This window comes from Podarcis liolepis (genome assembly GCF_965112155.1).
Source record: "Podarcis liolepis genome assembly, chromosome: 7".
In the NCBI taxonomy this organism is placed as follows: Eukaryota; Metazoa; Chordata; class Lepidosauria; order Squamata; family Lacertidae; genus Podarcis; species Podarcis liolepis.
The window spans coordinates 90,135,186-90,159,644 of record NC_139561.1 but is presented as its reverse complement, the minus strand read 5'-3'; the positions used below and the strand labels follow the sequence as shown (position 1 = coordinate 90,159,644).

The 24,459-nt window shown below is 45.5% G+C and overlaps 1 protein-coding gene across 1 annotated transcript; it reads right to left on the bottom strand.

The window, feature by feature from the left end:
- Window positions 1–421: 421 nt before the first annotated feature.
- LOC310712849 (cytochrome P450 2A13-like) lies at window positions 422–22,900 on the bottom strand. The gene is made up of 10 exons (XM_083516260.1): window positions 22,778–22,900; window positions 18,431–18,621; window positions 12,489–12,651; window positions 11,084–11,233; window positions 8,836–8,996; window positions 7,516–7,692; window positions 6,118–6,259; window positions 5,765–5,952; window positions 3,048–3,189; window positions 422–2,957 (listed from the first exon to the last, which is right to left on the bottom strand). Exons 2-10 carry the CDS (start codon window positions 18,599–18,601, stop codon window positions 2,776–2,778), a joined length of 1,476 nt encoding a protein of 491 aa, XP_083372386.1. The 5' UTR covers window positions 18,602–18,621; window positions 22,778–22,900; the 3' UTR covers window positions 422–2,775.
- Between the last annotated feature and the right edge of the window lie 1,559 nt (window positions 22,901–24,459).

The window sequence follows — 24,459 nt, the reverse complement described above, 5'->3', positions numbered from 1 at the left end:
CCAGGCCTTTGACCATTTTGGTTGCCCTCCTCTGGACAGGACCAATGCCTAAGCCAATACCGCTGTTACCTGTAACCAATAAAGTTGTGGCCAATTTTAGCCCATTAACTTTAATCAAGGTGTCACATGTCGTTATTTCTACTGGGGGGAGGCGGGAACTCGCCACGCAATGCGTAAATGGCTCAGGACTGCAATACCTCAAAGACCACCAGTCCCCATATAGACTGAGTCCATATCATCTGAGGGTCCTCTTTGTTTGCCTCCTCCATGGAAGGTCCAGATGTCCATTGCAGGAAAGTTGCAAGTAGAACCTGAACATAAGAGGAACTCTCTCCATTTTTGGCTTCCATAAACTGGTATTAAGAAGGATGCTGAGTCCCAACTTGAAGGGAGACGAAGAAAAACCTCTGCTTGACCACTGTTTTTATTAATAATATTTTATTAGGGAAAAAATCATTTATAAAGAAAGAAAGTGACAAAGGGAACAGTGCAAAAAATACAGTGCAATACACTTAGCATAATCACTTACATTTCCATAAATCTTTATTTTGATATTAGTGCTATTATTATCTTAATGCATATACGGTTATGAATGACCTACTACATTCTGCATAGACTCATTCCAAATGTCCAAACAAAGTCTACTTCTATAAGCAACCCCTTTCATGTTGTCAAGCCATTGATTAAAGGGATCATATCTTAATTCTTCCAGTTCATCGGTATCAGTCTCTTAGCCACTGTTAGGGCAGAATCCATTTTCATTGTGCCATTGTCCATTTCCATACAGTAGGTATAAAATTTAAAAGAATATTCTCCTCTGAAAATGTTAACTTTTTCCATACAGTCCTATTTATATAGTCCAGCAATTTCTCCCAACACTTAGCAAATATAGAACACTATAAAAAATATATATTTCAAGGAGGCATTGTCCTTATTACATCTCCAGCAAAAAAGCTACTTTAGCTAGTCCTTTTTTATACAAACATAAAGGAGTCCAATAAATTCTGAATATTATTTTCTGTTGTATAAATCTTAATTTAAGATCCATCAATACCGTTGATACTGAGGCTAAAACATTTTCCCACTGTTTGGGAGGTATTGAAAGTTCCAGTTCTTTATTCCAACCATTTCTTAAAGTCTGCATATGAAACTTACTTATTGATAATAAACATCTGTAGAAAGTGATCATGTCTTTTTAGTTTACAACAAATTATCCGATTGCTCCAATATCTCAGGTGTCACAGAAGCTGAAAAAGCTGCTGTTCCAAACAAACTTGTGAGGAGATGTTGTGTCTGGAGATTTGGGGCCAGATCTCTTCTGTATGAAACTAATCTTCCTCATCTATTGATTGGTCCAAAGTCAATACACCTGCTTCCATCCAGTTTTTCCATGGTACCATCATTTCCCCAATTTTTAAAGTAGGATTTCCCTACAAAGTAACTTCGGCATGTGAGAATGGGACAAATTTGCTTTTATTAGACAAGATATTCCATATCCTTCTAACTCACTTGATCGTTTCAAGGGTCACAAGAAATTTCAAATACTTTGATCCTAATATTGTCCAACCAACCAAAGGAGATTAGATAGATGATAGATAGATAGATAGATAGATAGATAGATAGATAGATGATAGATAGATAGATAGATAGATAGATAGATAGATGATAGATAGATAGATAGATAGATAGATAGATAGATAGATAGATGATAGATGATAGATAGATATAGATAGACTGACAGACAGATAGATGATAAAGATAGATATAGATAAAGATAGATGAGTGTGATGATAGATAGATAGATAGATGATAGATAGATGATAGATAAATAGGTGATAGATGATAGATAGATAGATAGATAGATAGATGATAGATAGATAGATGATAGATAGATAGATGATAGATATAGATAGATGATAAATAGATAGATGATAGATAGATAGATAGATAGATAGATAGATGATAGATAGATAGATAGATAGATAGATAGATAGATAGATAGATGATAGATAGATAGATGATAGATGGTAGATGATAGATGGTAGATGGTAGATGGTAGATGGTAGATGGTAGATGGTAGGTGGTAGGTGGTAGGTGATAGGTGGTAGATGATAGATATTCTGAGGTTTCCCACTTCGGAAAGGTAATACCAAGGGTGTGTTTCCAATTCTGAATGCTTGACAATAGATAGGCAGCATGGTGTAGGTCAAGATTCAGACAAAGAGATATACCACAATGCCCTAAACCAGATGATAGTAAAACTTCACATTCATTTTGAAAAAAGAAAAAAGAAAACCCAAACGGTTCTTTCAAAGTCTGTCCCAGGAATGGAGATTGCAAGGTTCCAGAGAAGCAGTTTTCCCATTATGGCAGACCTCTTCTGCTCCCCAAACCCTTCAGCGGGGTTAACAATTCTTCCTTCACAGTGAATGTTTCAGCACAGGAAAGTGACAAGGGGGAAGAAAAAACACAGGATGGAGGATAAGAGCGGAAAGGAATCTGAGGGATTGAATGGGGGGTGAGGAGAGGGACTCATTCATGGTGCCGGAGGGAAGGAACGGAAGCTGTGAGTCAAGGACCTTCCAAAAGAAATACGGGGGGAAAGATTCTACCAATTGAAACACAGATCATGGAGCTTCAAAAGCAAGATTTTGGAGGCCGGAGGGTCACCTGTTCTGGCCCTTCATGAGTTCAAGAACTCTCCAACTTTGGCATTTGAGGCAACCAAAGGTGGGTGACAATGGGACTCGGCTTCTCCAAAACACCTGTCCTCCTTCAGAGGGGAATGGCACACATTTCATAAAAATGTGGAATGGTGGCAAAGCCAACCAGCATAGGGGAGATGTTGATCTTTTCATGAGGGACGGGAGATTTTAAGCGGAAGTTCTGCAGGATGCTGGTGAAGAAGAGGAAAAGCTCCATCCGGGCCAGATTCTCCCCCAAGCAATAGCGCTTCCCTAGGAAAGAGGAAGAAGGAAAAGACAGCTTTTGAGGGTGCCATTAGAGATGGTTTAGGAGTGCTTGGGAAAGGAAGGGGACTGACTCACCAACAGAGAAAGGCATAAAAGCCTCATTCTTCTTGAACTGCCCATTCTCATCCAGGAAATGTTGGGGGTCAAAAACATCTGGTCTTGCAAAGTGTTGGGTATCTCTCAGCACAGACCCGAGCATGGGAAACACTTCAGTCCCCTGAACAAGAGAGGGAGAGAAATGAGAAGATACGAGAGAAATGGGAGGTTGATTGGTGGAGTGGTCCGTTCTGAAGCACAGGAGCTTATCATAGCCATGCCAACCCCCAGAAAGCCCATAAATACAAGCAAGTGTGGCAATCCATCACTTTAGATAAAAGGTAAAGGGACCCCTGACCATTAGGTCCAGTCGTGACCGACTCTAGGGTTGTGGCTCTCATCTCGCTCTATTGGCCGAGGGAGCTGGCGTACAGCTTTCGGGTCATGTGGCCAGCAGGACGAAGCCGCTTCTGGCGAACCAGAGCAGTGCACGGAAACGCCGTTTACCTTCCCGCCGGAGCGGTACCTATTTATCTACATGCACTTTGACGTGCTTTTGAACTGCTAGGTTGGCAGGAGCAGGGACCGAGCAATGGGAGCTCACCCCGTCGCGGGGATTCGAACCGCCGACCTTCTGATCGGCAAGTCCTAGGCTCTGTGGTTTAACCCACAGCGCCACCCATGTCCCTATCACTTTAGATAAACACACCCTAATCCCAGAAAGATCAGCAATGTTGCATAGTGTAAGACCCCATTTATGAGAGTTAGCACAACTCTGGTCCTCTGCCTTGCAAGCAGCCAATGGGGCTGGCAGAGGCATTGCGACTGGTGTCTGGTGGGAGGGACGGGGGGTGAGTCAGCAGGGAGGTTGGTGCTCTGGAAACACCAGAGGAGCCCATGTGGTCCTTCTGCTGGCGTATCTGCACAGCGCTGACCTCGCAGCTGCCTCACTCCTGCTAAGCCACAGCGATGGTCAGACCTCACCTGGAGTACTGTGTCCAGTTCTGGGCACCACAGTTCAAGAAGGACACTGACAAACTGGAACGTGACCAGAGGAGGGCAACCAAAAAGGCCTGGAAACAATGCCTTATGAGAAACGGCTAAGGGAGCTGGGCATGTTTAGCCTGGAGAAGAGGAGGTTAAGGGGTGATATGATAGCCATGTTCAAATATATAAAAGGATGTCATATAGAGGAGGGAGAAAGGTTGTTTTCTGCTGCTCCAGAGAAGCGGACACGGAGCAATGGATCCAAACTACAAGAAAGAAGATTCCACCTAAACATTAGGAAGAACTTCCTGACAGTAAGAGCTGTTTGACAGTGGAATTTGCTGCCAAGGAGTGTGGTGGAGTCTCCTACTGTGGAGGTCTTTAAGCAGAGGCTTGACAACCATATGTCAGGAGTGCTCTGATGGTGTTTCCTGCTTGGCAGGGGGTTGGACTCGATGGCCCTTGTGGTCTCTTCCAACTCTATGATTCTATGATTCTATGATGCCAGGAGAACAAGGGAATATTGCCTTGCCACCCCAGCATCCATACTTGCTACACATAGTTTCTCCAAAGACTGCCATTGAACTCTGTGGTGCCTGCTTCTGACTGAAGAAATTGTCCATCTAGCACAGTTCTCAAAGTGGCCTACTGGGGACTGTGGCCCCTGGCAGGGTCTTTTCAATGACAGTTCCTCATTTCTGGGACACTACCCTTGATGTGGTGCCTCTGCTAAGCACCAATAATTCTCCCCTGCAGCTGGTGTCCCTATCAGCACATGCAGTGGTCATTGTGACTGCATGAATATGTGACAGACTGTCTCTTTGGCAGGATGGCTGAAGAGAGCAGAGATCTGTATTGTGAGGAGAATCAGAACTTAGAGTTAAACAGTTCTGTGTATTGTCCCTGCCTACTGAGGCGTGGTTTGTTCACATAGGGGAATCTTTCTTTGTGTGTGAGTTACTTTTCTCTTTCCGCTGAGGAACCGGGAGGATGTCTGCTCGATCTCCCGGCTGATTTATTTTGCTATGCTGTACATCAATAAAGCCTCTTTAGATTAGAAAGAAGCTTGCATACGGACTGTGATTTATTGCACCTACACAAGGCACACACCGCTGCTGCGAAACTCTGCTTGGAGCCAGGAAGATGTCTGAAAGCTCAGAGGCACAGGGAAGTGTGCCGGACACCACTCTAACTCAAGAAGTATATACAGTGGTACCTCGGGTTACATACACTTCAGGTTACATACGCTTCAGATTACAGACTCCGCTAACCCAGAAATAGTACCTCGGGTTAAGAACTTGGCTTCAGGATTAGAACAGAAAGCGTGCAGTGGCAGTGCGGCAGCAGCGGGAGGCCCCATTAGCTAAAGTGGTGCTTCAGGTTAAGAACAGTTTCAGGTTAAGAACAGACCTCTGGAACGAATTAAGTACTTAACCTGAGGTACCATTGTAGTTCTGTTTTTTTTATTTTTCATGTAGACCAGTAGTGTAATGCAACTTGTGAACGATAAATACATCAGGAGAATAACTGGATGATTGAGGTGTCTATTCCTGTAATGGGAATTGAACCGGAAAGGGCTGGACTCCTGATGTTGTGAAGACACAGACAAATTTATGAGGAACTGTGCTGAGACAAAGAAAAGGATCCCCAAGAGTCGTTGTTCACACACTAACAAGACAGAGTGCTTGGGGAATTTCGCTGAGCCACAAAGTGTATCTGGAAATTGTACCAAAGGGTCTGAGCCTGAGGAACTAATAGAACCACAATACCTTGGGAAGGTTGTATCCCCGGAACTGGGTATCACGGGTCACACGTCTTGCTACTCCCAAGGGGAGCATGTCACCAAATCTCTGGATCTCGTGGATCACAGCATCCGTGTAGGGCATCAGGGGACGGTCATCCATGTTGGGAGTGCGATTCGAGCCAATCACCCGTTCAATCTCTTCGTGGACTTTCTCTGTTGAGAAATCAGCAGGATGAGACCAACAGTGCTATTTGCAGCTTCCAGGGAGCTAAAGAAGGATCCCAGCCCATAGCCGGGAAAACAAAGAGGGACCCTCCCACAGAAAGGCAAAGACACATCTCTCCACCCTATTTTCCTCCCTCCCCCTTTCGCAGTCACCTTCAACCTCCGGGTATTTCAGCAGAAGCAGGAAGCCATAGCGCAAGGTGGTGCTGACCGTTTCTGTGCCGCCGAAGAAGATGTTGAGGGTTGTCATAACCAGATTCCTTGCAAAGAACTCTGTGTTTGGGTTTTTCTTATCCTAAGTCAGAAGGAAAATAGTAATGGGGGATGCTTCATAGATTATATGTGAGTAGAGGCTAAAATCTGGTCCTCATATGTCTTCATCAGTATGCAGATGACACCCAGCTCTACCTCTCTTTTAGATCAGAACCAGCGAAGGCGGTGAAGGTCCTGTGTGAGTGTCTGGAGGCAGTTGGAGGATGGATGGCAGCTAACAGATTGAGGTTGAATCCTGACAAGACAGAAGTACTGTTTTTGGAGGACAGGAGGCGGGCAGGTGTGGAGGACTCCCTGGTCCTGAATGGGGTAACTGTGCCCCCTGAAGGACCAGGTGCGCAGCCTGGGAGTCATTTTGGACTCACAGCTGTCCATGGAGGCACAGGTCAAATCTGTGTCCCGGGCAGCTGTTTACCAGCTCCATCTGGTACGTAGGCTGAGACCCTATCTGCCTGCGGACTGTCTCGCCAGAGTGGTGCATGCTCTGGTTATCTCCCGCTTGGACTACTGCAATGCGCTCTACGTGGGGCTACCTTTGAAGGTGACTCGGAAACTACAACTAATTCAGAATGCAGCAGCTAGACTGGTGACTGGGAGCGGCCGCTGAGACCATATAACACCGGTCTTGAAAGACCTACATTGGCTCCCAGTACGTTTCCGAACACAATTCAAAGTGTTGGTGCTGACCTTTACCTTTAAAGCCCTAAACGGCCTTGGTCCAGTGTACCTGAAGGAGCGTCTCCACCCCCATCGTTCTGCCCGGACACTGAGGTCCAGCGCCGAGGGCCTTCTGGCGGTTCCCTCCCTGCGAGAAGCAAAGCTACAGGGAACCAGGCAGAGGGCCTTCTCGGTAGTGGCGCCTGCCCTGTGGAACGCCCTTCCAGCAGATGTCAAAGCGATAAACAACTACCTGACATTCAGAAGACATCTTAAGGCAGCCCTGTTCAGGGAAGTTTTTAACGTGTGATATTTTACTGTATTTTTGGTTTCTATGGAAGCCGCCCAGAGTGGCTGGGGAGGCCCAGCCAGATGGGCGGGGTATAAATAATATATTATTATTATTATTATTATTATTATTATTATTATTATTATTATTATTATTATTATTCAAAGCTTGTTCTTTCCTGCTGATTGGTTAAGCTGCAGTGATGTCACGATTAAACAATTGAGGATGAAGGGACAGCTGAGTAGTGTTGAAAAGGTGGCTTCGTTCCAGGGATCCTAATTTCCTTTCAGACAAATACTTTGATCACAATACTTAGAACGAAATCACCATACCTGCTGCATTTTCACCAGGAAGCAGTCAATGAAATCCCGAGGGGCGTTGGGGTCCAGGGTCTCCTCGTGGTCTTTTACCTTCTCCATGATGAACTTCTCCAACCCTAAGAGCTGCTTGAAGGCTTTATGTTGTGGGCCAGGCAGGTACTGCATGACGCCCGAGAACATGTCATAGAGCTGTTTGTGTTGGTTTCAGAGGGTGAGGGGAGAGAAAACAGATATTGCACAAAGTGAAGCTGAGGTGAAGGTCTGTGGAAGTTGGAAACATATCATGGAAGTTTGGAAGAGACTACAAAAAAGGCAGACTCAGAAAGTCTCTCTCTAAGAAGAACAGAACAGGCAGCTGGAATTCCTGACTCCAGATAGAACTTGGCATCATCTGCTGACTAAACTATCAGCTGTAACAGACATGACGTCTCCTCTTTTGGGGATAAAGATGGAGACTTGGAGGAGGACTCAGAGGGTGAGAAGGAATTTCTTACAGTGCTAGCAGCCTGTTCTGGGATCATGTGAGGCCGAAGCAACATTCTAAACTTTTTTTAAAAAAATGATATTTATTACTTTTTCAACATTTTCAACACAACACTACAAACAAAAAAGAAAAGAGAAAAAACAATACAAATACAATACAAAAACGCTACATGGACTAACAAAACAAAGCAAAAACAAACAAAAACAATTTTAAAACACCTCAAACATTTTCAATATCTTATATTTCATTCACTTATTTCCAGCGACCTCCTCACACCTCCCTTTTTGTATTCCACTTCTATTAATTGTTTCAGCAATTCCTTTCCATCTTACTCTGTTTTCTATCCTATAATTGTCTTAACACATTCTTGCCTTATTTTTCCTTTAATTTTCTATTAATCTATTTCTACTTAATTCCTTATGACATTTCTACTAAAGCCATATAACTTCATTCCATCATTTTTCTAACATTCCTTAATTTTACAATATTTCTATAAATAGTCTTTAAACTTTTTCCAGTCTTCTTCCACCGACTCTTCTCCCTGGTCTCGGATCTTGCCAGTCATTTCCGCCAAGTTGATGGACTATATGGAATTGGCGGCAACATTCTAAACTTGCTCCAGTCAGACCTGGCCAAGCAGCAAGGCAGATCAGGAGTTGCAGCACCACGGAGAGCTCCAAGTGAGCAACTTGCCTCAACAATGGTCAATAGCTTTTTTTCAGCTACTCCCAAGCACTGTTGCTTATGGAGATCTTAGAATCTTTCAGGTCCAGGGGAAAGGGACAACTCTCCTTATTTTCCATGGCCTCATCCCATGTGCTCTCCCTCTCCCCTCCCCTCCAATTTACCTGCCCCCAAGAGGTAGCAGTGAACTGGAAGCTACCCAGCATCATGCTGAGCAGGGAGACGAACTCCTTATCTTCGTATTCAAAGCGATCGCCAAAGGCGATGGAGCTGATGACGTTGGACACCGTGCGGCTCAGCATGTAGGTGGGGTCAAAGGGTGCGCCTGGAAAGAAAGACACACAAAGGGAACACCTAGAAAGCAAGTCACTCAACCCAGGAACAAATCAAGAGTGCACTTTGCACGGGACAAGGATAACTGTGACTTTAAAGAAGCTGCTGAATTGCAACTCATTACCAAACTTAAAACCATGGAGAGACCTGGTCTGAACAGAGACATTGGATTCTTATCTCATTATACATGACTAAGCCATTTTTCACCTTCTCACCCCTTGCCTTTTCCTGTAAGACCTATTAAGAGTCGTCAACAGGCTCATCTCAGCTATCTGCCAATCTCCCATTCCCACCACCCTTCTGAGTAATACCCCTCCCCACCTTCTCACTATATAGAAGGATCTGGCAACTTCTGTTTCAGTGTATCTGAAGAAGTGTGCTTGCACACGAAAGCTCATAACAAGAACTAACTCAGTTGGTCTTTAAGGTGCTACTGGAAGGAATTTTTTTATTTTAAAGATGAATGGCAACCTTTTACAAAGTATTTAAAGAAGCAACAAAGTGAACTGGACTCCTTGGCGGGCTCTGAATAAACACTCACAAACTTTTTATTGATAATAACCAGTCAGATAAATTAAGGATTTATACAATTTTGTAACATGCAGAGAATAGCATTTACAGAGAAAGCAGAGACTGGAACTGAAGGAAGTCGGGGGGAGGGGAGGGGGGTTGTTTTATGGGGGGAGGGGAACTGGGGGGGGGAATTAAGGATGATATGTTTTAAGATAATATGTTTTGTTTAAATTCCTAATAAAAATATTTTTAAAAAGAGTACACTTTGCAAAACAGTACAGTCTTACCTTATTATTCCTTTGAGAAACATTACTTTGATAGGATGTAGAGTGTTGGTGATGTATTTAGCTCCGGCTAAGTTACGTCTGTTTCCACCCATTACCAAAAGTAAATATAATATTCAGTATAAAGCCTTCAACTGCCCACTTAAATGCCCACTGTTTCTAACTATCACCTGTAACTCATTAAGCAGCATTTCTTGAAGATATCAAAACTGAGCTCACTGATTGATTGATTGATTGATTGATTGATTGATTGATTGATTTTATTTTATTTTTATAAAATTTTTATTAAAGTTTTCACATATATTTAAGACAAACACAAAAACATAAACAACCACAAACAAACACAACACAAATAACAAATATAATTTTAAATCCTTAATTTCTTAACTACTTTCACTGACTTCCCCACACCTCCCCTTCTTGCATCCCAATTCCAATAGTTAACTCAGCAAGTTCTTATCTCCAACTTTTACCTTATTAATATTTTACTTAATTCGTCTTAATTAACCAAATTTAACTTATAGACCTCGATTAAACCACAATCCTCATCATTAACGCCCTTTTCTAAGGTCGACCCAAATTCCCTTCCACAAATTTCCCAATTTTTATATTAATTACAAACCAAAATAACAAAAAACGACATATATTTATACACCCTTTGGATTCCAAAACTCTCACCCCCCCCTTTCCCGGTTTCGATCCCCAAAGAATATCCATCAATCTATCAGTTCTCAGCCTGGATCCCTCACGTCCGAGGCCCTCAAATCTCTCTCAGTCCCTCTCTGCCGGTTTTGTTGGTAGTCCTTTATGTTGGACATCGAGTCTCGGAGAAGCTCTGTCCCAATAGGGTCTATGTTTGTTTGATTGATTGATTGATTGATTGATTGATTGATTGATTATTTTGGGGTGAACCTGGCATCTGCAACTCTGGCTAGGAAATGGAAATATGGCATTGCACAGCGTCCAAGACACCCTGGATGATGGAAAAATCTTAAAGGGGACTGAGGACATGGCAGAGGCCACACAATGCAAAGCCATCTAAGAATGATTTCATCCTACTCGCTTAAACCCATGAGAGGATTTTGATCCCAAGTTGTATAATACAGAGATAGGCCAAGTAGACCCTTCACTGGACTTCCATCGTCCACATGAAGGATAGGGAGTAGGGTTGTTTGAACCCGTTTCCACTTCCTATACTCCCGAAGTTAAGTGCGTCTTGCCCTGGTTTGGACCACTAGCATAACATGAGTCCATTTCATAAAGATACCAAAACTGAGCTCACTTTTTGTTGCCCTCAGGGATTCCAGCAGGAAGTGGGCCTCCTCCATGATCCGGTCTTCAATGGATCTCCTTCCCATCCCAAAATTCCTCAGTGTTGTGATGGAGAATCGGCGTAGCTGTTTGGCCCGTTCCCCGTTACTGAAGACAACCCCTGAGAAGCAAAGGAGGAGGAGCAGGAAGGCATGTGCTCTGAATGAGAACGTGGTTGAAACTGCACAACAATGAAGAATGCCCCCCTTAAAAATTCACATTTTGAATTTTTTTGCCTGGTTTCTACAATTGTAATTTCAGCATTTGGAAGAACATTGTAAGCGTCAGGGTTTCCTCTCATAGGGTGTGTGCCTGGGTGTGTTGTTGTGTGCAAAGAGAGTTGTGGTCTTTATAGGATCTGTTAGAATTCCTGCTCCGTGATTGCAGTCATGGGATTGTTGTCTATCACATGACGGTATATGTTTTGACTCCACAGAGTGGGAAGTGACGGAGACAGGATGTTTGTGTTACTGTGTTCCATAAAGTGGGACTATTGTCCTTTGGGGTTTTTTCTCTTTGCTGTCTGATGGTAGAGAGAGAGAGGGAGCCATGTTGCAGTGCTCCATGTGTGTTTATATGTAAATAAAGTAGATTAGCCAAAATGCTGAGTTGCTGAGGTCTATCACGCGCAAGTTGCACAAACTCTGCGGATCCCTAAGTGTGCCAGTGTCGTTTGGCATCGGTCGCTGTGATGTTCGGGCTGAAGAAAGCTTATGAATCTCCCAGGAGGGAAAGAACATGCCAGTCGGGCATGTGTCTCTGCCAGGATCCTACTCGAGTGTAGGCTGATCTCCTGACAGGATCGTGGAGTTGCGGTGGGGTGGGGGCTTGCAAACTCTCATCCAGCACCCTTCTTGATGGCTTGTCTCAATGGCATTGGAAGACATTCCCTCTGCCTCACTTCTTTCCACTGTAAAACATGTATTTTAAAAATGCAAATCCAACTCCCAAGAGACTGTGATCTACTCCCAGTATAAGAAAACTATCAGTGATCTACACATTGTCATTGGAGGACGGAGGAGTGCCCCGAGTTGTTGAGCCTAAGGGGGAATGCCATAAATCGCTCGCCAAACAATCTACTGCTGGCAAACAAAAGCAGCGCTAAAGCCAAGTATCGTATCCGCTATCATCAGCAGCAGATGCCAAACGACTGCCACTTTAAATAATCCCGCGATCGATCAGGAGCCCGCGATCGACCAGGATCATCCAGGGATCTATCTGTCAATTGAGGTCAACCGGTTGAACATGTCTGATTTGCTTCATAGGACCAGGGGAGGTTCACTAGAAGTGCCCTATAGATGCCCATAATCATGCACTTTGGTCTGCATTAAAAATAATAATAATCATGGCTCTGGACTGCAAAAGCAGAGACTGACCGTAACCCCGGAAAAGCCAGTCAAACGTGGCTTGCTCTCCACGGCCGCTGAACTCTTCAGCCTGGTCCACCAGCGCCTCCTTCACAGCATCGTATCCACACAAGACCACAACACGGCGGGGCCCTAAGTGGATTGTGAAGACAGGACCATATTTCTCACGGATCTGTGAAAAGAGGAGGAGGGCATTGTGTGAGGTCATGGAACAGATGGAGAGATGGAGCAAATAGATTGGTTTTCAGGAAGACAAGGAATCGTAAAATAAATTTTATTTATACCCCGCCCTCCCCAGCCAAGACTGGGCTCAGGGTGGCTAACACCAGGTATAAAAACAATTGATTAAGATACAACTTAAAAACAAGATTAAAATACAACATTAAAGTGCAGCCTCATTTCAGTAGAAACTCAAATCAAAAACTTTTTGGAGATGAAAACGTCCAATCTTCACCGAGGCCAACTAACCAGACTGGTCCTACGTGGGCCAGAAAAAAGCCAGGGAAGTCCCCAAATAGGAGTTCCATCACAGAAGGAGAAAGGAAAAAGGAAAGAGGGGGAGGGGATCAAGTTGATTCCAAGCCAAAGGCCAGGCGGAACAACTCTGTATTACAGGAAGGACAGATCCTGAAGCTGAGGCTCCAATACTTTGGCCACCTCATGAGAAGAGAAGACTCCCTGGAAAAGACCCTGATGTTGGGAAAGATGGAGGGCACAAGGAGAAGGGGACGGCAGAGGATGAGATGGCTGGACAGTGTTCTTGAAGCTACGAGTTTGACCAAACTGCGGGAGGCAGTGGAAGACAGGAGTGCCTGGCATGCTCTGGTCCAGGGGGTCACGAAGAGTCGGACACGACTAAACAACTAAACAACAACAATCCACACAAGAAATGGGAAAGAAAGATGGAGCTCTCTGGGTCAAGGTGCCTCAAGGAAGGGGGACAATGAGCCAGTGAGTGGACCTCTGTCTAAAGGAAGATTCATTGCAGGGTAAGGTACAGAGAGATGGGACTCTCGTCCAGGACCTGGAAGAAAAGGAGGTCAGAGCTATTTGTGTGGAGGGAGTGGCAACCCATGAAAGCTTTGAGGAATGGGGAATGCACAAGCCAGGATTCTACAAATTCCCTACCCCAAAAAAAGTATTTTAGGGGAAATGCACACCATCTGGCCTGGCTTCAGATATCAGATGGCCTTGTAATCTCCCCAGGTAGTTGGTGTCAGCAAGCTGAATCTGGATGGGAAAGAGTCGATTCAGATAATGCCACTACCGAATATCAGGAGGGGGTGGGGTTGCGGGCTCACGACCCCGCCCACACTCCCGCGGGGCTGGTCCCAGCCTCGCGGGAGCCGGGGATTCCCTTAATTAACATACCCTCGCGTCGCCAGCCAATCGGCTTGCGGCGGGGGCGGGCCTGCTATGGGCCATTTAAGGTCAGGGCAGCCCTCGGCTAGCCCCTTTTCCTCTTCGTTCCAACGCGGTTTCCCACCCACCCGCCCGTTAGGTTTGCCCTTGACTTTGCTATGGGTTTCGACTGGTCGCCGCAAGGGGCCTGGTAGGAGTTTTTCCATTTGGCTAATTGGCTGGATTTTGAAGCCACTTGGTTTTTTCGCCTACCTCGTAGCAAAACGTCACAACTCATGGGTTTTGGCGGTAGGCATTGGCAGGGGTATTGTCATGCAGATGAGATCGGGGGGGAGGAGCGCCATCACCTCCCCCAAGGCTTGGAGGGTAGTTCGTTAAAGGACTCCAAGGGGCGTCGCCTCGTCCGAAACCTACGGAGGCTAGGGCCTAAAGCGCGCCCCCGAGCGGTAACCCCTCGGGGAGCGCCTAGGGATATGCATCTCGGGTGGCTCCCCCTGTTGGTGCTTAACCCTCACCGGTTAGACCGGTTAGTCTGGTAGGGCCAATGCCTAAAGCCAATACCACTCTTGCCTGTAATCAATAAAGTTGTGGCCATTTTCGCCCATTAACCTAAATTCTGGTGTCCTGTGTCTTCATTTACCATCTGTGGTGGGGGAGGGAATAGCCACGCAAAGCGCTTGGAGAGCAAGATATTGGATTATAGCAGAGTTCTTATTCTCCCAGGTCTTTGAGTTGAATGCATGTGAGCTGTGCAGGAGCAAGCAAGCTAGCAAGCTCCAAACAAGCTGCCACCTAGCTCTGCAGAGGCTCCTTTTATTAGCAGAGACAGTAGTGAAACCACCCTGAACTTAATGTATTTCCAGCAAGGCCAGTTGCAGGCAGTTCCGAAGGTGGAACTGGTACAACAGGGGTATACTATGTGTATAGCAACTGTCTGTTTATGTCACTTGATGCAGCACTAGCTTACGCAGCAACGGTTACCTAAAAATGGGGGAGTGATGTTAGGATTTTTATCTATCCGAGCTGCTCCAACAGTGGTAGTATGCTTTGTATACATCATGTGAGTGTCTGAGTGAACGTGAGACAGGAAGTCTCATTACTGTTGAAAGTTAGTTTCACTTCTGTATGTGTCGCCGTTTTCTGTACTGGTGTTCAAAGAGCAGACGTGCCGATGGAGTCTTTGTATATATACTGTGCACCTTGCCAACAAAGGTCCGTATAGTTCAAGCTATGGTTTTCCCAGTAGTGATGTATGGAAGTGAGAGCTGGACCATAAGGATGGCTGATCACCGAAGAATGGATGCTTTTAAATTCTATTGCTGGAGGAGACTCTTGAGAGTCCCATGGACTGCAAGAAGATCAAACCTCTCCATTCTGAAGAAAATCAGCCCTGAGTGCTCACTGGAAGGACATATCCTGAAGCTGAGGCTCCAATACTTTGGCCACCTCATGAGAAGAGAAGACTCCCTGGAAAAGACCCTGATGTTGGGAAAGATGGAGGGCACAAGGAGAAGGGGACGACAGAGGACGAGATGGTGGGACAGTGTTCTCGAAGCTACCAGCATGAGTTTGACCAAACTGCGGGAGGCAGTGGAAGACAGGAGTGCTTGGCGTGCTCTGGTCCAGGGGGTCACGAAGAGTCGGACACGACTAAATGACTAAACAACAACAAAGAACTACGAAGGAGTCTTTCTTCTGCTATGATAAACCAGAAGATTAGTGTGCTCTTCTCAGGAGAGAAGGGTCACTTATCACTGGTCTCTCTGGACTGAGGGAGATTTACAGGCAGAGAGGGCCACCGGAGAGGCACTCCGAAGACTTGGGAAGTTGGCAGCCTTTCCCAGGGCATGTTTCCAACACATTTCCAGCGCTAGCGATACACGTGTCAGATAGGTGTTTCCCCCCCAAATGTTCCCCTGATACTTGAAAGCCTGTTTGTCTTGTCTTGCTCCAGCCAAGTGGAACTTTAAGCAAAGCTTTCTGCAAGGGAGGCACAGGTCACAGAACGGGCATGGCAGCCAGACACGCTGTGGCGTGTCTTATGAGGAGGTGGGTTGTGCCCCCACCCTGCATCCGCCTCCCCACAGGAACTCCAACCAATTCCGAAGAACCAAATAGTTGTGTTACAGATAAAATGCACGTTGATAAATGCACACACACCCCACACACACAAATGTGCACAAGCGGCGACCACAGCTGCACATATTCTGAAAATGGCACACACAGTGGGAGAAAAACAGCTCTTCAAACTTTAGATCCCTGCCCTTTAGAATTGGAGAAAGAAAGGAAAAACCTTACAAAAACAGCAACGCCTTTAGGCAGTGCCAAGAAAGACTCTGAAAAACACCCTGCCATTACCTCATCCATCAAACAGAAGAAGTGGAGACCACACTCTGAGGGCGCTTCTAATTAACGCTTGCAAACCCTTTTTCATGAATGGAAAGGCCAGAAATATATGAATGCAGTAGTTTGTTTTGAAACAGAATTCGGACAAAAGTCACAAAGTCATGTGCAGAGTGGATCAGAGGGGTTCTGAGCAACAGGGCGTGGCCAGGTCACGGGCAGAAAAACAGAGCAGAGCTTTCCAGACTTGGTGTGTTGGTGATATGCCTTTTGGACATGCCTCATTTCGCGACACAGCAAATCAGTTCTACTAGCAAACTGGAGGATAAACCAACCCCTTTCCAGCCCCAGGAGGAGCGCAGGGAGCATTCATGCGACACATCTACACACTGCAGCCAACACATGAATGGGTCACGGCTTGGTCAGAGTGACTATAGGACCAGGTCCTGGGTCATCATCATAATAATAACCTTAATCTTCATCATCATCATCATCATCATCATCTACAAAAACTGGAACACGAATGCCTCATCTCGTTCTCTTTCCTAGTCCACTCAAGGCAACATCATCGCTGCCTAAACTGGGGTGTGGGGAGAGCCCCGGGATTTTTGAGCGCCTCACTAGAAATAGCACAACAAAGAGGCAAAGAAAGGCTGCCTTTTATTCCTGCCTGGCAGGGGGTTGGACTAGATAACCCTTGGGATCCCTTTCTGACTCGAACATAGATTCTGTTCATCTGGGACTCACCATTGGGGGACTGCCCCATTTTCTTTCAGGCCCTCCTTGTTTCCGGGGGTCACCCCATACAGCCTTTTTGTCATTTGCATGACATTTGCGGTGTGTGTGCGTGTTTGTGTGTGTGTGTAATGCAAACCCATCTGGGTACCCACCCTTCATTCTGTGTCTGCCCCAGACACACTGATCAGATGTTTGGAAGCTGTGGCTGGATGGTTACGTGGGAGCCAGTTGAAGTTAAATCCTTCGAAGACAGAGGTCCTTTGGCTGGGTCGGGACGATATGGGATTGGGGGGGCAACTCCCATCTCGTGCGGGGGTGCAATTAGTGGCAGCACCGTCTGTTAAGAGTTTGGGTGTAATCTTCAACACCTCCCTCTCTAGGGAGGCGCAGATTGCAGCTATAACAAAGGCGGCATTTTTTCATCTCCGCCAGGCTAAGCAGTTGGCTCCTTACCTCTCTCGCCCTGACCTAGCCACTGTGATCCACGCGACAGTCACCTCCAGACTGGATTATTGTAACTCGCTCTGCGTGGGGCTGCCCTTGAGACTGACCCAGAAACTCCAGCGGGTGCAGAATGCCACAGCGAGACTCCTTACGGGGTCTTCGCTGTGAGATCACATTCACCTGGTGCTATACCAGCTGCAGTGGCTCCCGGTGGAGTACAGGATCAGGTTTAAGGTGCTGGTTTTAACCTTTAAAGCCCTATGCGGCCTAGGACCCTCATGCCTACCTCTCCTGGTATGCCCCACGGAGGACTTTATGGTCTTCAAATAAAAACATCTTGGCAATCCCGGGCCACAGGGAGGTTAGGCTGTCCTCAACCAGAGGCAGGGCTTTTTCAGCTGTGGCTCCGATCTGGTGGAACGCTCTGCCACAAGAGACTAGGGCCCTGCGGGACTTGACATCTTTCCGCAGGGCCTGCAAGACAGAGCTGTTCCACCAGGCCTTTGGTCAGGGCACAGCCTGACTCCCTCCTTTGGCAATCTTCACAGAATCTCTAGCCCAATGGTTGCCATCAATTTGATTTGAATTAATTTTATAATTAATGATTTTAGAATGTTGTACTATTTTATTGTTGTTAGCCACCCTGAGCCCGGCTTCGGCTGGGGAGGGCGGGATTTAAATAAAAAAATTTTTATTATTATTATTATTATTATTATTATTATTATTATTATTATTATCTGTAAGGAGGCTACATGACAAGCAATGGGTGCCCACACTTTCCAGGGCATTCCTGCATCAACGAATCTATCGCGTTATCTATCTATGCTCGATGAGCCGATTCGGACACAATAAGTGAACCTTCTCACTCCTGGCTGAGGAATGTGCACTTGGAGCGTTCCTGCACTGCAGGGGTTGGGGTACATGACCCCTGGGGTCCCCTCCTTCCACACATATAGGCTTCCAAGTCCCCGAGTGGCTTGCAAAACTATTGAGGGCTCTTGGGGCTTGGCCAGGAAGTGAGAGGGAAGGCGGATGGATGGATGGACAGGCGTCCAGAGACTTACCTTCATCAGCGACTGATACATGTCCTTTGTGTTGACTTGCAGCAGGTTCCCAATGAAGGGCAGCGGAGTCGGTCCAGGCGGCAGCTTCTCTTTCTTCTTCCATGCTGAGAGGAGCAGCAAGCAGAAGAGGAAGGAGGCCAACAGGAGGGTCCATGGGCCCAGGAGGTCCATGGGGAGGCTGGAGTAGCAGCCTGCAAGTGGGGAGCAGAGGAAGAGATGGACTTCCTGGAAGGAGCTTATCCAGCTCAGCTGCAGCTTCTGAAAGTTGCAATTAAGTGAACAACAGATTTATTTATCTACCCTCTTTCTCTGCAGTCGGAGATGACAATAAATTAATTTCCAGAAGCTCCAGAGTGTATTGTTCACTGACAGGATAGAGAAAATCTACTGGGTGAGTGATCTGGGAGCGGGAGAAAATCTCAGCATTGCCTAAGAACCACTTAAGGCACTGAAGATCAATCCAGCAAAAACACTTGCCACTCCTCTTATTTTTGCTTTCACTGCCTTTGAAACGATGCCTATGTCAATTTAAGTGCTCATGCAAAATGTGACCTGATGACTGATTTAGGTTATTGGTGAAAGTACTTCAAGCAGAAAGCTCAGTTTGAACTATAAATCAAGCAAAGGTGTTCCCTATCTCTGAGATGTTTTCTCCCGGGCTCGTCCTGCGGTTCTTTTGTGCCTCCGTTGTTCATATTTATTCTGCAAAGGAAATTTGTGCTTGTGGTGATATTGGAATTCTAAGCATCTTGAGGACACTCTTCTTGACTGTGAGAAGGCTGCACTGTGAATGTTGCATGTGACTGCACGGATGAAGAATTTTGAAAGGCACTCCATTGACAGTCAATGTGGCAATAGCACTGTTTGAGGAAATAGGTGTGCAGGTGAGAAAAATGATTCTAGGAGAATCTGTTGATGAAGTGCCAGAATTGCCAGAAAAGGAGATAGAAGCTCCTTTTCTGGCAATTGCAGGCTCAGATCGGGTGGAGGGGGGGGGGGGAGCCAAGGGGGAAGAAAAAAAATATTTGAATCAGAGACTCAGTCTGAAAAGCAGAATGGAATGGCAGAGTTGCACATGGGTGTGCAAAGAATGGGAGGAACAGAGCTGCCAAACATTGGGGGTTTGGTTTATTTATTTTAGGGGGAGGAGGAGTGGATCCGAAGCAGAGAAAGGATAGACTTTGTGTGCAGTCTGAAAGGAATATTGCTCCTCTGGTTAACTGGAAGAAGAGGAGAAAGACTGGACAAACAAGATTGATGGACTGATATATAGATACAGGACTGGTACAGAGCTGATATCTGGATGGAAACGACACAGGAAATGGATTGGGGCACAAATTAAGGTTTTAAAGTAACTGAACTTCTATGCATTAATATACAAACACAGCTTTTAAAAAGCTTTTCTTTCGGAGGAGGAGATAAGGAATAAAGAGGGACTGTTTTATAATTGAAACAAAATTTAAAAATTCCTTCCACTAGCACCTTAAAGGTAGAGGGAACCCTGACCATTAGGTCCAGTCGTGACCCACTCTGGGGTTGCGGTGCTCATCTCGCTTTATTGGCCAAGGGAGCCGGCGTACAGCTTCTGGGTCATGTGGCCAGCATGACGAAGCCACTTCTGGAGAACCAGAGCAGCGCACGGAAATGCCGTTTACCTTCCCGCCGGAGCGGTACCTATTTATCTACTTGCACTTTGACGTGCTTTCGAACTGCTAGGTTGGCAGCACCTTAGAGACCAACTAAGTTTGTTATTGGCGTGAGCTTTTGTGTGCATGCACACTTCTTCAGAAGAATCTTTTTAAGACTTTCTGCATAGAAAAAGTAAACAAACTGGAGAGCATTGGGTGGAAAGCTGGAAAACAACGTCCAGCAAAAGGAATAATTGAATAACATAGAAGGAGCATTTGACCAAAACTGGAAGAAATATTGATGACACATCTGACCGGTGGACAGCTGCAGGTCCTTTTATCTCTTTCTTTCTCTCTTTTCTCTCATTTATTATCATTCTCATTTGTCTCATTCAACTGTGGTAAGAACTGTATACTAGATGTGAGAGGCAGAGAAGGCAAGAGGTCCCAGGGTGAGAGGCTTTGAGAAGAGAGGGGGGAGCCCAGGTGAGAGCTGGGAGGGCACACCTGCCTCTGGAGAGGATGAAAATTAAGGTATACTGACGAGGCAGGATCTTGCAGCTTATTTTCTCTTCCTTCTTTCTTTAGTTTCCTTCTTTTCTTTATTACCTGCAAGTGGGCTTGCTGCTTTCATTGTACAGTCATACCTCGGGTTACAGCCGCTTCAGGTTGCGTTTTTTCAGGTTACGGACCTCTGAAACTCGGAAGTACCAGAACGGAAGTACCAGAACAGTCGTGCATGCGCAGAAGCACCGAATTGCCACCCGCGCATGCGCAGGTGCGTGTTGCAAAGGCTGCGTGTTGCAAACATGCATCCCACGCGAATCAATTTCGCAATCCGAGCGTCCACTGTATTGCAAAAACTTCAATTAAAAAATAGGGCAGAGCTCACCCAGCTGCTGAGAAACGGGCCTCTTCACATTGGGGAAGGGGCTGCGGGGCCTGGGAACATTTCCCTCCCCTTCTCCATATTCATTGGCGTTTATATGGTGCTTTCCTGCCAAATCGTCTCTTTTCAAAAATGAAGCACTGAAGCAAATAAATAATCTAAACTAAGACGATGGCCCTGGGGATTAGGGCGGAACACACCGTCCAATTGGAGCAGGCCCTGAGGCTGCCTCTGCCTGTGACCCCTGCCTTCCCAGAACTTTTTCCTAGCTCTCAGGAGCGACTGTTCTTTCCTAAGAGAGACAGTGCTGCATAGTCAGTGGCGGAGATAGATGATAGAGATAGAAATAGATAAAGATAGATGATAGATATATGATGGTGATGGTGATGATGATAGATGATAGATGATAGATGATAGATAGATAGATAGATAGATAGATAGATAGATAGATAGATAGATAGATGATAGATAGATAAATAGATAGATAGATAGATAGATAGATAGATAGATAGATAGATGATAGATAGATAGATAGATAGATAGATAGATAGATAGATAGATTAGATAGATATAGATAGATAGATGATAGATAGATAGATAGATAGATATAGATAGATAGATAGATAGATAGATAGATAGATGATAGATAGATGATAGATAGATAGATAGATAGATAGATAGATGATAGATAGATAGATATAGATGATGATAGATGATGAGAGAGAGAGAGAGAGAGAGAGAGAGAGATAATAGATAGATAGATGATAGATAGATAGATAGATAGATAGATAGATAGATAGATAGATAGATAGATGATAGATAGATAGATAGATAGATAGATAGATAGATATAGATAGATAGATAGATAGATAGATAGATAGATAGATAGATAGATAGATAGATAGATAGATGATAGATGATAGATAGATGATAGATAGATAGATAGATAGATAGATAGATGATAGATAGATAGATATAGATGATGATAGATGATGAGAGAGAGAGAGAGAGAGAGAGAGAGAGATAATAGATAGATAGATGATAGATAGATAGATAGATAGATAGATAGATAGATAGATAGATAGATAGATAGATGATAGATAGATAGATAGATAGATGATAGATAGATAGTTAGATAGATAGATAGATAGATAGATAGATAGATAGATAGATGATACATAGATAGAGATAGATGAGAGAGAGAGAGAGAGAGAGAGATATGATAGATATAGATGATAGATAGATAGATGATAGATGATAGATGATAGATGATAGATGATAGATGATAGATGATAGATGATAGATGATAGATGATAGATGATAGATAGATGATAGATAGATGATAGATAGATGATAGATAGATAGATAGATAGATATAGATAGATAGTGATAACCTTTCCTGTGCAGTCAATTTATGCCCCCCAGCTCTCCCCCCCCCCCGGAGGTTTCCAGCAACTCATATTCAGAAAATTGCTGCCACTGACTGTGGAGGCGAGCTCAGCCATCTCACGGAGGAGAAGGAGGGTGATATGGAACGACCACCCTTGGGTTCCTCCTCACCCCGGGGTGCCTGCCAAACCAATTCATTGAAGTGCCTCTGGTTGCCAAGCGTTCATATTCCCCTCCCCTACAGCGTCCTGACAGAGGGAAGGGTGAGAGAGAGACACATAGCTGCACAGGAAGATTGGCACAGACGTACAGCCGCCGTTCGGCCATTCGGTGTCCAGTCTCTTTGCCCACGGATCCCAGTTAGCTAAAAAACCGAGGTCTCCCTCCCATCCGCCAGGGCTCAAAGGTCTTGCAAACGCCTCTCTGTGCCCCCGTCCCTACCTTAGTCGTCTACTCAGTCTGTCCTGCTCCCTTCTCAAAATGCTGGATCCACACAGGTCCACACCCTTTGCAAGGGCTCACTGAGACACCCAGAAGGGGAGGCAGCGGAGGAGGAGGAAAGAGCTGGACTTGGCCTTAAGCCACACTCACAGCTGCAGACATGAACTCAGTCGCCCTTTATTATTTCTATAGATTTGTTCTCCCTCCCCTCCACCCCTCCACCCAAAAAAGTACAGAAATAACAAAAAGGAGAGGGGGGGGACACACCACAAATCTAAACCATGGGTAGGCAAACTAAGGCCCGGGGGCCGGATCCGGCCCAATCGCCTTCTCAATCTGGCCCACGAACGGTCCAGGAATCAGCATGTTTTAACATGAGTAGAATGTGTCCTTTTATTTAAAATGCACCTCTGGGTTATTTGTGGGGCCTGCCTGGTGTTTTGACATGAGTAGAATGTGTGCTTTTATTTAAAATGCACCTCTGGGTTATTTGTGGGGCATAGGAATTTGTTCATTCCCCCCCCCAAAAAAAAAAATATATAGTCCCCCCAAGGTCTGACGGACAGTGGACCGGCCCCCTGCTGAAAAAGTTTGCTGACCCCTAGTCTCTATCGTGGGTAGGCAAACTATGGCCTGGGGGCCGGATCCGGCCCAATCGCCTTCTAAATCTGGCCCAGGGACGGTCCGGGAATCAGTACGTTTTACATGACTAGAATGTGTGCTTTTATTTCAAATGCATCTCTGGGTTATTTGTGGGGCATAGGAAGTCGTTCATTTCCCCCCCAAAAAATATATAGTCCGCCGCCCCCCCCCCAAGGTCTGAGGGACAGTGGACCAGCCCCCTGCTGAAAAAGTTCGCTGACCCCTGATCTAAACTATGAAAGCGTCACAACCTGGAAGGACAAAGAATGTAAAGATCCTGAACATCTCCAAAGGGAATTGGTTTAATTGTTAAATTAAAGCGACTTCCAGTTTTGTGGTGCACAAATCTAGCAAGTGGGGGAGACTCCACCCTTCTCAGATCACATCTGGCTTTCAAGGGGCGGTTAGGACTCAGCTGCTTCGTACATTAATTGTCCAGAAACTTCTTCTTTGAATGTAGAATGAGTTTCTGGCGTTCTGTACCTTTACCAAGGCAACTGGTAGACTCCACCATAAGATTCACTTTTGGGTGGGGGCTGCTGGTTGTGAATGTTTTGGTGGATATTACGTCCTGGTGTTTTGGCTGATTGTGAAGTACTCAAATCTTGAAAACACAAGAAGTGGATAAAAGACCCTTTCTAAGTGGTAAGCTTGAAGGGACGCGGGTGGCGCTGTGGGTTAAACCTCAGAGCCTAGGACTTGCTGATCAGAAGGTCGGTGGTTCGAATCCCCGTGACGGGGTGAGCTCCCGTTGCTCAGTCCCAGCTCCTGCCAACCTAGCAGTTCAAAAGCACCTCAAAGTGCAAGTAGATAAATAGGTACCGCTCTGGTGGGAAGGTAAACGACGTTTCTGTGCGCTGCTCTGGTTCGCCAGAAGCGGCTTAGTCCTGCTGGCCACATGACCCGGAAGCTGTACGCCGGCTCCCTCGGCCAGTAAAGCGAGATGAGCGCCGCAAACCCAGAGTTGGCCACAACTGGACCTAATGGTCAGGGGTCCCTTTACCTTTACCTTTAAGGGGTAAGCGATAGTTTTCATTCTG